General features: G+C 37.0%; 1 protein-coding gene across 1 annotated transcript in view; it reads left to right on the top strand.

The window, feature by feature from the left end:
- PPIL2 (peptidylprolyl isomerase like 2) overlaps positions 1-16,993 on the top strand; it is a 72,119-nt gene that overhangs the window by 15,888 nt on the left and 39,238 nt on the right. The window contains exons 6-12 of the mRNA XM_027469628.3: positions 425-476; positions 2,664-2,755; positions 3,318-3,407; positions 11,807-11,882; positions 13,239-13,399; positions 14,981-15,056; positions 16,276-16,382. Coding sequence (XP_027325429.1) covers positions 425-476; positions 2,664-2,755; positions 3,318-3,407; positions 11,807-11,882; positions 13,239-13,399; positions 14,981-15,056; positions 16,276-16,382 — 654 coding nt within the window. The remainder of the gene's footprint in view (positions 1-424; positions 477-2,663; positions 2,756-3,317; positions 3,408-11,806; positions 11,883-13,238; positions 13,400-14,980; positions 15,057-16,275; positions 16,383-16,993) is intronic.

The following is a 16,993-nucleotide window of genomic DNA, read 5'->3' as shown; positions in this document are numbered from 1 at the left end:
TAGTGAGCTTGATTACCCAAATAACTTGCTGGCTCTGTGACCCTCATCAGAGATCTTCCCCACATTTTCTCATCTGATCAGTAGCGACAGGCTTTGCCTCCTTGCTTTTCATGCAGACTCCCCTTTCAGTTTGTGCTAGGACAGTCGTGGGACCTCCCGAGCTTATTCGGGTTGTTTAGCCCTGTGCTGTCTCAGACTGCAACACCCTAAATAAATCGTATCCCAGTTCTCAGGCTCTGTGAGCCTTGTTCTTGTGGGCTGTCCCTAACTTGAATTCCCAGGGTTCTGATGATTCAGACAACTTGCAATATATTATTAATAAATTATATACTATTAAAATGCTAGTGCTGATGTTACGGTTCCTTGTTATTTCCATGGTTAGGTTCTGTTGTCATTAATTTTTTTAATGCTTCATTTTCTTCAGAAACTAGATGCCAAATCACTTATAAAGTTGAATTTTGCTAAAAACAGTGAAGGTAAGTACGCTAATTTTCTGTTTTTCTTTCTTTTTTTTTTTTTTTCCTTAATGAATGCTTTAATAAATCCTGTTTTTTCTTGCCCACAGTGAAGTTACATAATTTGTGTTCTTTGTCATGGCTTTTATTTTCTTGAGTAGATTAACTGCTTGCTGTGATCAACATTTTTAGCCCCATTTCTGTTTTTCCCTGTACTGGGGAGCTGTAAATTATTTAGCATTTTATTTATTTATTTTTTATTAATATAGCTACTACTATATAAGGTAGTATTTACTTTAAGGAAAAAAATCAGAAACAGACAAGTTACTTAATATGTTACAAGTTACAAATAATATGACGTTATTTGCTGTTCACTTGGATTTGAGCAACTTTTTGTTTATAAAATGAATCATTTGTAAATGAACACATGGGATTTTATGAAGAGTGGCACGCAAGAAAGCAGCCTCGAGTTGTATTTCTGCAGGGTTAACAATATAAAACCTGCCATGAAAGAGAGGATGCTAGTAATAAAATAGAAGTGTAGAGATGAATTTATCTTTTGCAAGGCAGGTAATGATCTTTTTGAAATAAGAGTGGCAAAGATTAGGTGGGAATAAAATTCTGGAATGTCTGTCTCCTTATCTTACCAGTCTATGGACTACAAGGTCTGTACTCTAGTTGATGGATTTCTTCTGCTTTCTCTATTCCATCTATCTCAAGAGCAGGATGTTAAAAAACAATCAGTAGTCACTGTGGCCAAGGTTTTTGAAAGATACTGTGATAGTTGTGCTTTCCTTGAAGAAGTCCAGTTCATAATGCTGGGCAGGGTGACAGAAGCTATGCAGTCTTAGAATTCTTTTCCATACAAAGGCACGTGCTGTGTCACTAACTAATCGAGGGAAAATGCAGTAAAAGAGAGGCTAAAATATTGCATTTCTATCAGCCAGTTTTTCTTTAAATCTTAACATGTAGAACTGTTGCTATATACATAGAACCTTTCTGTTCATACTCATACAATAAAAAAGTCATCAGATCTTGCAGTTTCTTCCAATTAAGGATCCCTCCTTAATGGACTACCATTTATTCAGATCAGCAAGTGTAACCTCAGCCACCCTGCTTTTGCTAGAATTGGGAATGTGCTGATTTGCTCTTTTTTGTGCAACTGGATTGAGCCTCCACATTTTGTTAGTGTGTTTCTGCATCCATCATTTAGGCCATACCCCGATGCCACTTCTAGAAATTCCTTTCTAAACTTTCTCCTGAATTTCAGGTCCTTGTGAAAATGTCTTTCCTTTTCAACTGTAGTGATATCAACAGAAAACATCCTCATCCTTTACTCGCACCTCCACGTTGGTCAGAGTGCCTCCTCTGGCCAATGAGTTGCTTGGTAAATACTCTGTAGGTCCTTGCCTTTCCTGTCTTTGCAGGTGCTGTGAGCAATCTCTGTTCTGGTTTCCCTGCTGTTTTTGATTTTCAGATGGTAATTAGGAAAAAAAGAATCAAACAGTCTCAACCTATTTCAAAATCTCACCCAAACCCCCAAGTCTAGCAAACTGATCAAGTATTAATAACCTTCTTCTAATTGCTTCTGCTGAGTTCATCCAGACATTTTTCTTTTTCCTCATACATTGGCTTCCATCAGTGTGCTTGTTGTTGACATGCTTAATATTTATGCTGACCCTCCTGGGGAAATTCACAGCTTGATTAGAGCAGAAGCTGCGTTCCTTATTGAATAACGTGTTCAGATTTAATGGCATTCTGCTTGCCACATTTGAATACAAAATGCTCTCCTCTCTTAAAAGTACAGCAGCTGCTGTGAACTTTTGTTGGATATAACCTAAATATGTATACCTGTGAACAACACTGAAAGTAGAGCACTGGGCACCCTAAGGTACAGGGCTAACGCTCTCAATAGAGCTTTAATTGCAACAATAACAATTATATTGTGATACTTCATAGATACTAAGCATGTTGGACAAAGTTGTGTTGAGATATTTAGGGCAGTAGATTTCAAAAGTTCATTTTCACTGAAAAATGAAAGGCACTGAAAAATCAAACCATAGTTAAAACACTATTAAAAACACAAAGAATTTATACTTTATATCAAAGAGGAATGTCAATATCCTTCACAGAAATAACAGAAATGATCAATTTCAAACTAGTTGCAAGGGCTTCATGCTGAATTAAAGCTTTTTTCCTCTCCATCAGGTAAATACCACTGTCCCGTGCTGTTTACTGTATTCACCAATAACTCCCATATTGTGGCCATCAAGACAACTGGGAATGTGTTTGCCTATGAGGTAAGTTGTTTGTTGCATTTTGCAATTAGTATTTTATATTTGATGCATTTCATAGATGATCACAAAAAGCTTTAGAAAGGTAGGTAGGTTTCATTCTTGTTTTATAGCCAAGGAAATTAAGTACTAGGAGATGGATCAGCTTCACAAATTGTCGTCTGACTTGTGGTAACAGTGGGGGAGATGTTGACCCCTTGTTAAAGCTGTTTGTCTTATACCATCTGTAAAATACTTAACCTAGAATACTGCAAGTTTATGATGGTACTTTTATGATGAATTTGGTTAAAATCATGTGTATACCTAGGAAATTGAGATTGCAAGGTTCTTTTTTTTATTATTATTTTTAAGTCAGAATGCAAAGCTGTTTAAATTTTGTAGGAATTAAATGGCTTTTCATCTGTTAAAGTATACAATGAAAATATTGCAGCTGCCATTTGAGAATTAATATGAAATTGTTTTCTTTCTCAATAGTCCTTTAAGGTTTGAGTGGTGTCATATATTTACTTGTAATATTTACACATTATAATTCAGTTTTTAATATCTGTATCTTTCACGTGGCCATTAGGCAGTTGAGCAGCTGAACATAAAACCAAAGAGCTACAAAGATCTCTTGACTGATGAGCCCTTCACTCGGCAAGACATTGTGACACTGCAGGTAAACTTTTCTCTCCATTACATGTCTCATACTACTTTTTTTTTTTTTTTTTTTTTTTTCAGATAATGAAATGCTATTATGTCCAGTGTTACAGCATGAATATAGAATAAATGAACAGAGAAATGCTGCTCTGTATTTGTGGCTTGGAAAAGGGTAGAAAAAGAATTACTCTGTTTTCTTTGTTATCCAGATGAGCCACAAAGATGCCATATAACATAAAGCTTGACTAATCTCTACAGTGATTTCTGTGTGCCTTGTAGATAAGTAGACTGCTAAACTTTATAAAATGAAGAAAAAAAATGAAGGGTGCACAAAAAGTCCATGATACAATGTAAAAATGTGAATTTTAACAAATGTTTTTGCGGTTGCACACTGTTTCATTGTCTCTGGATACAAGAATATATAATAGATTTTGGTTATATGAACATGCATAAGGTTGTGAAGTAGGATTTTTTTCTCCTAATCTTACCTGAAAAATTGTTGTGACACCACTGATTTACAGTGAGTCTTAACAGAATTACATTAGGAAAAGACTGAATAGAAGAAAGGGAAAGATATGTCCCAAATCATCTTTGGCTCTAGACAGCTGACACTACATGGTCTTCCTTACCAAAGGAAACGTGTTTTTTTTTTTGTTTTTTTTGTTTTTTTTTATAATTTAGTGTATACAGACTCTAGGAAATTTATTTGTAGAAGACTTTACATTAGGACTGAAGTTGATTGTCCATATAAATCTTCTGAAGATACCTAAAACAGTCAGAGCATCAGAAAAGCACTTTTTACATACTGTTTCCCTAAATGTAATTAAGCAACAAACCACAGGATTTTATGTGCTTGCTTAAAATGTTGTGTTTTTGTGTGTGTTTATTTTTAATAGATTCCTTTGTTGGTCTTTAACTGATTTTTAATAATATCATAACCTAAATGTAAAAATGTACAGAAGTATCTTAGAGTTCTAAAAATACTTATTTACAGATGAAATTTAGTATAAGAAGATCTAAAGCTTGTTTAAATGCAAGCATTTTTAACTTTGCAAGATTTCAAGATAGGGAAAAAAAAATAAAGTGTTATTATTACTGGAGTCATGAGTCAGTATGCATCCCTCATGAGCAGATAATTGCCACTAACCAAGACTAATACGTTTTAATTTGAATAGAAAAATATTTTTCGTTTATGCCTAAATGTGAATGAAATGTATCCCTTCTTCCCTACTCCCCGGTGTTGAACAGCATGTTTATAAATATTTTTCCCCCTGTTCCCTTTGGGATTTATGACTGTTCAAGCTAATGCTACAAAGTAAAATGTTTTTAATCCAAGGAATGCAAAAAACATAGTGTTTCATATTGAAAGCTCCCAACAGAATGTTGTTTGAATGTAACTGCCTTGTTGCTAATGGATTTGGAACAGTGAAAAATGACAACATGAGTGAACAAAAAATATTTCTGTGTATCAGTATGGAAAACCAAATGATTTTGAACAAATAATTGAAATGTGCATTCATTTAAAAATATTTTGGTATGCTTTGTAGAGTTGGAGTTGAATGTATATATAAAGAGTGTGTTGCTGTTACATGCCTAGCTTTATTTTTCATAAAAGCAAACATAAGCTATACTCCCCTAAGTCTCAAAATGCAGTAACTAGCAAAAATTTTGATGTTACTTGTTTGCATTTTTATCCATATTTTTCATCTTCATTCGCTTCTTGACATATTGGGTTTCTTTTTGCTTGGAGTAATATGTCCATTAACTGCTAACAGAGGTCACTGCCACGCATTCCTGGACCTCTCACACATTCGTTTAGGATGATGCTCGTAGAGCATGAATAGATTTGTGCATCTCTAGTAAAATGCTCATTATAGATTGGTGTTAACTACACCTCTCTGTTGTACAATCATGTGGTATACTCTTCTCAGATTAGATTAGAAGTAAAGCTATCGCCAGCTTTGGGATTGAACTGGAAGCGATTCTGGCCATTTTGCCTCCTGCTGCACTTCACAGCACCCACTGAAACTTGCAGCTATACCTAATTTTTTCCTCATTCTACTCAAATTCTGCCCTACCCCAGCTTGCTTAGTTGAGCGCAGAATGCAACCCAAAGCAGGATGACTGGCCTGGGCATTAAAATTGTTGTGTATACTTGGTGTAGGAACCTGTTGTTATTTTCTCATAGTGTTTCCTTCACATAAATTGTTAAAAGACAGACCAGTGTCCCCTTTCTAAGTTCTCTTGTTGACGGCACTGTAGGCAGTGTGGTGGCTTCACACTGCCAAGCTCTGCCACCTGTGGCTTTGTTTCTTAGCCAGAGTTCGTGACTGCAATCTGTTGTGTTTCAATTTGTGGCTCTAGAGCTCTATAACAAATCCTGCTTTTATGGAAAAAAAAGAAAAAAAAAAACTTTCAATTCTGTGTTAAAATGTATCACTTTGCTGTTTTCCCATTCCCCCATGTCAATTGAATATTGTGCTATCTGAGAGAGCTGGAACTGAGAGTGAGTTGGTAACACTGACCCTGCTGTTTGTCAGAAAGGTAGATGTAAAGGAAGTTGCTATAAAAACATTCCTTGCTTTGCAAATAACAGCTGAATAGGACTGTCTGTAATAGGTGTGTTTAGCAATAGAAAATAGCATTTCCAGAGTCTGACTCTGAATGTCCTAGGAAGCAGATGGGGTACCTGTGTTTGGTAGTGAAATACAACATGATAAATGGAAAATGTGAACAATGTACGTTTACAGATTATTTGTGCAATCACATTTTTCCTTACTAATACAGAAAGGGCAATCCTACAGCTGCTAGGGATGTTCTGTTACCAGAATAGCAATTGACCTCAAACTTGACCTCTGCCTCCTAATGTATGTAATTAAAAAAAAAAAAAAAAAAAAAAGCTTTTTCCAGAAAAGAGATAATTGCATAAAATTCTTTTTGTTCCATTCTGACTGATAAACATTGTTCAAACACTAATCACAACCCATCTCTGGTATCTTTATTGGTGAGCAGCATCTCAGCTGGACTCTTTCATTTTTAGTGGTAGTTATTTTGTCCTTTTGCTTTTAAGTTTACATGTTAAAAAAGACAACTTATTTTGGATCTGCAACTTGAAAATCACGTCTTTAATCATCAGAAACAATATCTTATGTCCATGATACACTTCTGTTTGCAAAGGAGGCCAGAATGCTTCCTGCACTTATAAATGTAGAAATTGCTTTGTTCCCTGTTGAAATACAAATGTCCTGGGGCATAGCATGGCAGTTTTTCATCAACCTATGGCAATGTTTTCAAGCCACTCAGGGCAGGAGGTAAAGAATAATACCATATCCTGGTGTGCAAAATAAATTATCAAAATTGGAATTCACTCTGACATAAACTTGGACGTAGTTATTCAGGCAAAAGATGTCATGGATTCTGGTTTAGTATCTTGCTGACAAAGACAATAGTACACATGATATTATTACACATGAAACCCTTCGTGTACTCCATCGGGCTTAGTATGATTGGTTTTGTGTTTTTTTCTTTTTTAGACTGAAGCTCTTTACCCCCAAGCTGTATTTTCTTTTTCTTAGGTGTGTGATCTTGTCACAAACTCTGGTCAAGCTTTCCATCTTCTACAGCGCAGCTATTACTTTTTTGCGAGTTCTTTCCCTTTACTATCAGTATTTCAGATATTTTTTCCTCTCAAATGCACTTATTCGTTTCTTGTCTAAATGGAGTATTGTTGATATAATTTGTTCATGTTTCTCTTAACTCTAAATGCATTTGTACTTTTACCTTCAATGATGATCAGCTTATCCTAACATCATAGCATTCCTTGCAAATGTCATAAATGTGTTTTCAGATGATAGACAGGTCAAGTACTTCAAGACTTATTGGTTCTACTTAATGGGTAAGATATGATGTAAAGCAATTAGAGATCTGTAGGGACAGGGTATCTGTGATAGGAAGGCTGGTATTGCTGAAGCTTGTTTGCAGTGTCCTTACCTCCCTTTTCTGCTTCCTATTCGGATAACGTTGCTGTTCATCATTTCACCTTGAAATTGTCTTTAAGGTTTGTTCCTCGTTTAAAAAAAAAAAAAAAAAAGGCAAGAAAAAGCAAGTACTGTTACATGCTTCCTTATGTCGATTTTACCGTTTCTGTTCAACCTAATCAGCCGTGGACAAGACAAGGTTCCTGACAAGCTGTTAAACACCATTGGCATTTGTGGCAGGAAGCATAACTAATGAACTAAGTTGGAGGTAGCTGAGCTGCACACTGTTAATTGATATTTCACTCCTGAGCTCTTTCTCATTCGCTGTGTGTGACAGAAGGTCAGAGCAGCCTTTCTCTCCCTTGTGCGTGAGGGCTCTTGGAGGACAAATTCTGCACGAATGCATGTGCAGAGTGGCTGGTAGTGACATGGCACATTGGGCTGTGGTCTGCGTGAGCTGCTTGTTCGTAGCTAACAGGGTAAGAGGGTCAATATGGCCCCGATCTGGAGTGAAAATCCAAAGCTATAGGTGTTCTCCCATCTCATTCTCTAGTCTAGGCAAAGCCTTTGAGTAGTGTCCAAGGCTGCTTGCAGCTGAGGGGGATGCTGCCTGCTTGGGCTGAATGCCTTTATCCACAAACACAGTTTTCAAATTTAAATGACACCTGGATATTGTTAGGAAAGCAGTCTTGTCATTTTATTAAAACACGTTGAAAGCTTCTCTTAAATTCAACATGCCTGGAATCTGGCTTTATCAAGGAAGGTAATATGGGTTTAATACTTCTAAATTTTGTCATTTGACAGTAACATTCCTGGTGGTAAATCAGTAAATGGTGTAGCTAGCTGAATGGTAAGAGAGGAATCAGGCCTCTAAGAAATCACATGATCTAAAACTGTGCTGGTTTTGACCTGCTCTTTTGGGGGGTTGTATGTATGGTGCTTCAGATAGATGGGGTTTCAGCTGTTTCCATAAATTGAAATCAAAAAATGATAGAAGAAAAAAAAAGTGGAATAAAACTGGAGATTGTTTTCCTGAAATCTGAGCTCTGAGGACATAAAATATGAGATTCTAAATAGTTGTGATTGTTAGCAACCCTTTGATGTCTAGATCTGTGTTTGTAATTTGCTAAACTTCAGTTTATTGTTTGTAGCCTCAATAAGAAAGACCCTGGAACTGTTCCCCTGCTAATTTGAGTACGTATTTTTAACCAAACAAAAGTAGGCCAACTTATTCTTCAAAGTTCGTCTTACCTTCTGGTTTCTGTGCACTTACACAGAACTTATTTCCTTAGGCCTGTGGCTTTTAGGCCTTAGTCATGGGAGCTCTGTCCCCAGTGAGGCTGGCTCTCACCGAGCAGGAGAGGAACAGGAGAGGCCGCTGGTTCAGCAAAACTCAAGGCGTTGACGAGGCAGGTACAAGGCAGGTACATCAGTCTGCCATCACTGTGGGGTCGGCATGCCAGTCATGCTTAGACTGCCGTGATCGTGTGCCCAGTAACTGTCAGCGATGCAACGAGAGGAATTTGGCAGGCTAATTATAAGTGTTTAGACAGTTTTCTTCCTTGAGTGAAGAAAAAAAACGTGCACTTTGCAAATTTATCTAAAGCTACCTGAAAGATGCATATCTTGTGTTGTAGGAACCTTTGCTATCAGTAAGGAAATGGTTTGTGAGTCCTGCAGGCAGGTTGGGCTGGTCAGATGTGCTCTGCTCCTGGGGACAGTAGGAGCAAATGGGATCTTGTGTTTAAGTTAACATTTAGTGCAGTTCTGTCACGTTCAGTATGCACATTTATCTAGTTGTAATTAAGCTTCTAGTGTATCCCAGTGCTGTATTTTAGAAGAAGCCAGCCTGCCACTTGCTCTCTGTAAGATGACACGCAGATTTCAACCTGAGGAACTGTTTCGTGTTTTGTTTTCCACTGACAGAGCAAACCTGGATCTGGAAGAGGCATTCGGGCTGTCTGCCTTCTCAGCGTGTGGTGAGACTCCTGGTTTGTGGAGTCAGGAGAACAAAGGAAAATGCTGTGAATCAAACCTTTTATCGTGGCAGCCCATCTGAATGTGATGAAGAATAGGGCTTAGGACCTTGGTCTTGGTTTTGTCACGGTGGTTTGGGGGTGTCCCAGGTGTCCCAGCGGGACAGCTGTGGTGTGCAAGGACAGGAGGCTGCGCCGTGGGCTTCAGCACCCTCACCACGATGGGTGAGTTGCCTGTGGGGAGGCCAGTGGAGATTTGGAGAGCCCTGAGAAATACCTTGCAGGGAGGGAGAATATAAACATTTTTACTGAGTTGCTCAATGCCAGCAATTAGACTAGTTAAAGCAGTAAACATCTGAATGAATTGTGGCTGCGAAACAGTTTGAACTAATCTGAGTCACACTACCCTGAGCACAAACACTTGGTTTCTTAAGGCGGTGGTAATTATAGTATACTTTTATTTATTTTTGAACAAAGTATAAATCGGTAAATCTAGAAGCTTTATTTAGAGGAACATAGTAGGGTTGTTATCTGCTTCATCGTTACTGCTGTCTCCTGCCCTCCCTCCCCTCTCGTCTGTACCTCCTGAGCAGCCTCTTTCAGGAGTCAGTCTTGCCCTTCAGCTTTGCCATGAATGGCAGAAATGTGGATTGCTATAAATCCATTTGTCTGCATTAATATTAATACGTGGATTATTTTCTCACTTTCCTGGAAAGGAGAAGCAGTCTTCTTTTCTTCATCTTTAGTGGTGGCACATTTCTGTGCAAGGCGATGATTTCTGTCAGTGGAAGCAGCAGTTTGTGATTAGTGCAGAATGCCTGGGAGGAGGCGGGCTGTGTCTTCTGGAAACACGCTGAGCCCTTTGTCCTGACTTTCTCCGTGCATCTCGTTGACTGTCAGAGAGCAAGGCTGGAATTATCTCTATTCATACGTACATAAAAGTGTATGTGAGGATGATCTTACTTTTATTGACACAAAATAAGAAATATGCCAGAGCGCAGGAGTCAGAGGATATAAAAATGCTTGAAGGAACATGTCCAAATTTCCTGTTCCTTAGTAGATTTATTTAAAGATGATCTGTTTCTACTGCAAGACAAAATATCCATTTTTTGGCTGCCCGTGTCTAGATGAAGATCTGTCAGAGCGGGTATAGTGGGGCAGCTAACAATGCAAAATGATTACGTACGTGGTGATTGGTAAAGGGAACAAAAGAAAGCCAGGAGGTCATCATTGGGGTGCAGACCAGCACAGCTTGATTTTATAAACGTGTTTTAGTTTTACTACCAGCACTAAAACTAAAAATGTACTCTCTGGTGGAAGCATACAATTTCAGGGATGAATGAAAGGCATAATTAGATCATTTAGTAAGTGATGAAGCTACTAGCTCTGCTGGTATTAATCATTACTTTGAGCAGAGATGGAATTGTCAGAACTTCTTAACAACAGGGGTGGGTTGAGATGCTTTGTTAAATTTATTTGGGATAATACTATTTGTGTCAGTATTTTAGTCCTATGCATAGCATGTTGCAATATTTTTATCTTGAGCTAACAGCTGTAGCATATTATTAAGATAGTTTAGATTTTGAATTGTTTTCTGTAAAAATGAAACTTCCAGAAATTCCTAAGTTGGTGTTTTGACCTTTCTGTGCTACAGAGGAACTCGAGGAAAAGCCCTTGAAATCACTGTAAGAGGAAGGATTAAGAACTGTTTAGTAATAGTATAATGTAACCTAGATCACCAGTGAGCATTCCTCATCTCACTCTCTAACAAAGGGTCAAAGTTGTGTAGAAATTTGCCTAGAGATAGTGTAAAGATTTACAATTAATGGGCTGTGTATTTTTGCTTTTTATCTTGAGTGGTCATTGAACAGAGATTTCATAATAGCACTTTCGTTTTCATTTTTATTATTTTGTATATATTTTAAAGTAATTGTGTAAGCACGTATTTCACTATAAAAAACCCACAGGTCTGACTGCAAAGACTTGCTCAAAAGTTTATTTGTATTTTTAAATAAATTACAAAAGTTCACAGAGCATGTGTAAATCAGGCACACTTATAAATAGGAGATAGGTAATGTGAATTTGCTTAGATGTTATACCAAACCACAGAATGAAGGAAAGAATCAGGGGATTTCAGCTGCTCAATCTGTCTTCTCACTAGTATAGGGTAGACTCATCTTGGGATTGTTAGCAACTTCTGTAGGCAAAATGTGTGTAATATGTTTGGGACTGAATTCCAGACTCTCTGAAGTGCATACTATACATGCTCGTTGCTGTTACCTGTTGGGGTTAATTGTTTTAAGAAATTGTATATTTTTTCATTCTTTCTGTGGTTTGGAGAATATGGTATTTATTCTGTCTCCCTGTTGGTTTATTATGGTGGTGACTATCCTTCAAACTGATCTGTTGTGTGAAATGGGTGCCTATGAAGCTCTCTGATGTTTTTTTTTAATTGTTGTTTTCAGGATCCAACAAACTTGGATAAATTCAATGTCTCTAACTTCTTTCATGTTAAGAACAACATAAAAATAATTGATCCAGGTAAGGATGAATTGAAGGTAGGCGAGAAAACACCAGCTCAAATATGCAAATTCTAAAGACTCCATTTTTATGGATGAGTATTCCTTGGAGGCTGATGGTAGCTTTGAAAGCTTCTTGGAAACATTTTCAAATTGTCCCTTTCACATCAAAAAGAGTTGATAAATTTTGAAACAAAGACATGATTCCTTGAGAAATCATTAACTGTCTCTGGGTTCTGCACAGACACAGGAAGTTTTCTATGTCCTTGAAGAGAAAGTAGATGAGAGAGAATTGAGACGAGGAGGAAAAATAATTTGCCAAAAAATCTAATAGCCTTGTACCAGAACCAAGACAAAGAAACCTACATCTTCTTGTAGGTTGTTCTCATCTGCTGTGTGCTAGGTGCTGTTTCATACATTTAACTGTATCAACAATGTGTTGTTCATCCTCCTGTCTGAATAACAATATGTCTTCCAAGTTAAAGATTGATATATATGTTTCTCAAATTATTTCAGTCAAAAATGTCTTTTCTGTTTTTCTTTGTGGATATCACAACTAAGGAATTTGCTTCACAATCGTTTTGTGATTCTTTGATAACTAAATGCTTAATGATATCTGCTAATGTTCTGTAGTCGAAGGGAAAAAATCTGTCCGATGTCCTTGGGGTTTCCTTTAGAACTGTTTCTAATGAGGTGTAATTGCTGATTCTAAGCATGGTGTGTTTTTCTGAGTCTTACTGTGCTCATCTCTTTAAAGCTACTAATTCTGCAAGCCAGCAACTGTATTAACCACTTATTTTTGGAGGGTAGTATCTCAGAGATGGAATATTTCGTTATCAGCAAATACTAGGCATGCCAAGACAGAGAACAAGTGAAACTTCTTTAAAAAATATAATTAATGAAATTCTACAGTCTACTCCACCAGCCTCCTCTCCCTGGTGTCTCATTAAAGGTCTGATTCTGGGATTTTTGCATCACAGACTTGGTCATTTAGTAAAGAGACAAAGGACAGAAATTTATATGGCACCCAACTATATCTTCTTTTCTTTGTTCTATAGAAATAATTTGGTTAGACTTGTATGAACTTGGATCAATTGCAGTGGTCTCAAATAAATTTTTGCAGTAATTGATTTGAAGTTGATTTTTCTTATATATCATCATACTGGCATTTATTGTGTCATATTTCAGGTTATCCTGTCTTTAGTGTTATGCATTGCTACTTGTTACTGTTTCTGCAGGAATAAACATAGTTATTAGGCTATTTAAAAAAAAAAAGTAAAAATAACTGGAAGATTTTTGTATGACAAGGTGTGTAGTAACAGGAATGAGAACAATATAGAATTTGTCTTTTATTTCTGAATGATTTTGTCTTATATAGATGAAGAAAAAGCAAAATTAGATCCATCTTACTATTTGAAAAATACAAATGCTGAGACACGAGAGACTTTATTGGAGCTCTATAAGGAGTTCAAAGGTGATGATATTCTAGCAGCTACTATGAAGGCTCCTGAAAAGAAGAAAGTGGATAAGCTGAATGCAGTAAGTTGACTTAACTTGCACTTTAGCACTGTTGAAGAAGTAATAAATGTTTTTTGGCTTGGATGCCATATCACAGTATAAACAGACACTTCTTATATTTCTGTTACCTGGAAGTTTTTCACAGATGAAGGTATAAAAATCATATTGGGATTCTTAGAAATATGTTATATGTCAATGAATTTCTCTTTGTTAAATCATTATAAATGAACCTAAATGTTTTAGAAATGGAGCACAAGAAGAAGGAGGAATCTTTCTGATGTGGTTATGATGTATGTGTTGGCAGAACCTTTTTTCCCAGGTTTCAGTCTCTTGCTCTGAATTTGTTTATCATTGCTTCCTGCAGTTATTGGCAGAGAGAACACACCTTAGGGGCAGTGCAACTGAATCATTTCTGGTGTGGGCAAACACATAAATCAACTACAGCTGCTTCACCTTTTTTTCCAATGTAGCGCAGGATTTTTAGTGAAATATTTTAAAGAATGTTCTTCCAGGTGCACGTTACTGTGTGTTCATGGCTGTCAAAAGGAGCATTCATCTGCATCTAGATTTCCTACATCAAAGGCTGTTTGAAATGAGCAAGACAGGGTATTTTTCTTTAATAATTCTGGGATGTATGTGTCTCCATGCTTTGATTATACTTACATGAAAATGAATAGTAATGCAGCATATGGCTTTTCATGAGGAGGCTTATTTGTAGTTTAGTTAGTGAACATATGTGACGTATGAGTAGGATCACGTTTGCCCCATTTTCAGGATGCATAGCATTATAGGAAAAGAAAATATTCCGGGAGAAAAAGAAAGAGATAAGAAGCAATAATGAACTCTACATGTGTTGGAGAGTCAGATTATTAGCTAATTGTGTGGATGGGTTAGCTATAAACTTGCACAGCATGCGGTGTAACCTGATGGACAGAGCATTGTCCCGTGACTTACACATACATTCTCTACCAGTCATTACCCCAGAGTCACTAAAAGTATCTCTGGGTTTATTAGGTCTTTCTAATTTACTATAAAATCCACGTGTAATGTTCACATTTTCTTTCTGTAGAAGAATCACAAAGTTCAAAATAGAGCCATAGGACAATGCCTCTGCATGCAGAAGGGCCTGTGTGTGGGAGGGGGTTGGTTTGTTTTCCTCTGCAGCGTCTCTGTGGTTCACTGGATTTTCCTTCCACTTACTCAGCAATGTTGGAGAATTTTACAGATGTCTTGCCAGCAGTACTGCTTTCATATCTCTACCTGTGGACGCACAAATAAATTCTAATAATAAAATCTTTGCATAATAATGTATTAAATCATTGTGGAAGCAATAAGCCCCTTCAGCTCAGTGCCTGGGCAGCCTTAACTAGAGTTTCATTGAGGAAATGTTATGGGTAACAGATGGAGAAATATCCCTACATTGGATATTTGTTTCTTCCTGTAAGAAGAAGAAAGAGCAGAAAGTCTGCCTTCAGAAGGATGAAATAAATTATATTTGTGTGTTTTCACTGCTTATATAGTATCTAGTGCCTATCTAGTTTCTTAAATAGATAAATTGTAATAGCTAATATCTTTTTCTCTTGCTTTTTCCTCTGCGAACAGGCTCACTATTCCACTGGAGCAGTAAGTGCTTCCTTCACCTCCACTGCAATGGTGCCTGAAACTACCCATGAAGCAGGTACCAGAATTGCCTATCTACAAGCTGTTAATTTACTTTCCAGTTTTAATGAGTGCTCCCAAGCACACATACATTTATGGGGACTGAAGGAATGCATTGATAATTGGCCAGTAACAATGCCTTGGAAATGTATTCCTTGAGCAGATATATCCATACTTTCACATAAGCTCATTCTGAAAATAATGAAGCAGTTTTGAATTAGCTTCATCTTCTGAATGGCAATTACTTATATTGGACTGAAAGTAATGAGGGGATGATGACCCCTATGACCAGGGACCACAAAATGGTGTATCCACTTACCTAAGTTAGCAGAGAAGTATAATCTCTCCTCAAATTTCATACAAAATCTTTACTACCTTTTTGATATAACCTGGTATTGGTTAGAATCATGGCAAATTTTGTGGTGATAGCTTTTGATTTCCTGCTTTTCAAAGTTATTTTCTACACAAAAATGCAGTTTAATAATAAGTTTTTATTTCATTTTCTAGCCTCAACATAAATCTGTAGAATGTATTCAGTTTGAACATTAATTAAACAGCTGAGCGGTCAGTATTCCCAGTTGAAGAAAGAAATCTGTCTTTTGGCACTAAAATGCAAAAGTGTGTCACACACTTTGGCAAAGATTGAACATGTTTGCCAAAACTGCATGTCTACCAGGTTCAATTCCTTAACTTGTTGAATTGCAATGATTTGCAGGTGAATCTTTGGGTGTTGAAAGTATTTGACTTACTGGACATTTTGACACAATGGAAGTAGAAACATTCTAGATTGATCCTTTGGCTTGACTTTCCAGTAAAGTTTCCAGTAATTTAGCTTTATTTGTTTTCAGATCTGGGTAGGTTCTCATATGTCAGCAATTTGTGGTTGACTGATGACTACCTGCTTGGCTTCCAAGTTTGACAAGAACCAGTTTGGTTTCAAAGTAATGTCCATGATTGGTAGACATTACTTGAAAATTATAGTATGTGATATTGAATGTTTTTTGTGACTTAAAAATACAGATGATATTGTTGGCTCTCGAGGAGCTGGTGGCTTTCTGTAATGGAAAGTGTTTCTCACAGAGATTAATGTGAGATTATCGTAAATAAATTGTCGAGTGCAATCCCCAAAGACCCAGTATCCCAGAGGAAAAAGGTCAGACAGTAGAATTTAGTAATTTTTTTGCTGATCAGTGAATAAACTTCCAGAATTAATTATTGCCTTTTTTGCATTGTTACAGCTGCTATTGATGAAGATGTTGTAAGATACAAATATGTGAAGAAGAAGGGCTATGTACGACTCCACACTAATAAAGGAGACTTAAACTTGGAGCTACACTGTGACATGGTACTGTATGCCCCATAGGCTAAATCTTCTAATGTACATGTACATCTAGATGTAGAGAGATGTCAGAGCTAGCAATGGAAATGTCTAGGGATAGGAGCAGTGCGTAGTTTTAACAGATACAGGTAAGTAATTAACTCACAGTGATTTTGGTGTGTTTGGAGTTTCATCTTTCAAGCAAAATACTCTAGGAGATTCAAGAGAACCAGGGAATTGTTGCAAGAGTAGATGTACTTCCCTTGCTGCTGTTTACTTAGAAGAGATGGCATGAAATGAACAGAGGTTACCTCTTGAGGGGTAGATGTGAAGAGTTTTAAAATTATCTCCTGCAAGTTCATGGGTAAAAAATGGTTGAACAAATTTTGCATCATTTGAGGGTGTGGAAGGGGATCACTTTTAAATAAAGCAGGGATTTTTGGATGCTTCCCTTTCAGTTTTTGAGTGGAAGTTCTCTTTAAGAACAAAAGAGACTCAAGACCAGCATTGTGGTCTTATCTCTTTTGCTGGTACCTTACCTATACCCTTGTGCAAACAACCTAGCTTCAATAATTTTAGCTTTTTTATTTCTTGATTTTAGCAACTGTCAAGTACAATTTTAAGTACCCCACTTTGCC

This window comes from Anas platyrhynchos, chromosome 16 (assembly GCF_047663525.1).
Source record: "Anas platyrhynchos isolate ZD024472 breed Pekin duck chromosome 16, IASCAAS_PekinDuck_T2T, whole genome shotgun sequence".
In the NCBI taxonomy this organism is placed as follows: domain Eukaryota; kingdom Metazoa; phylum Chordata; class Aves; order Anseriformes; family Anatidae; genus Anas; species Anas platyrhynchos.
This window is presented reverse-complemented; position numbering and strand designations above follow the sequence as displayed.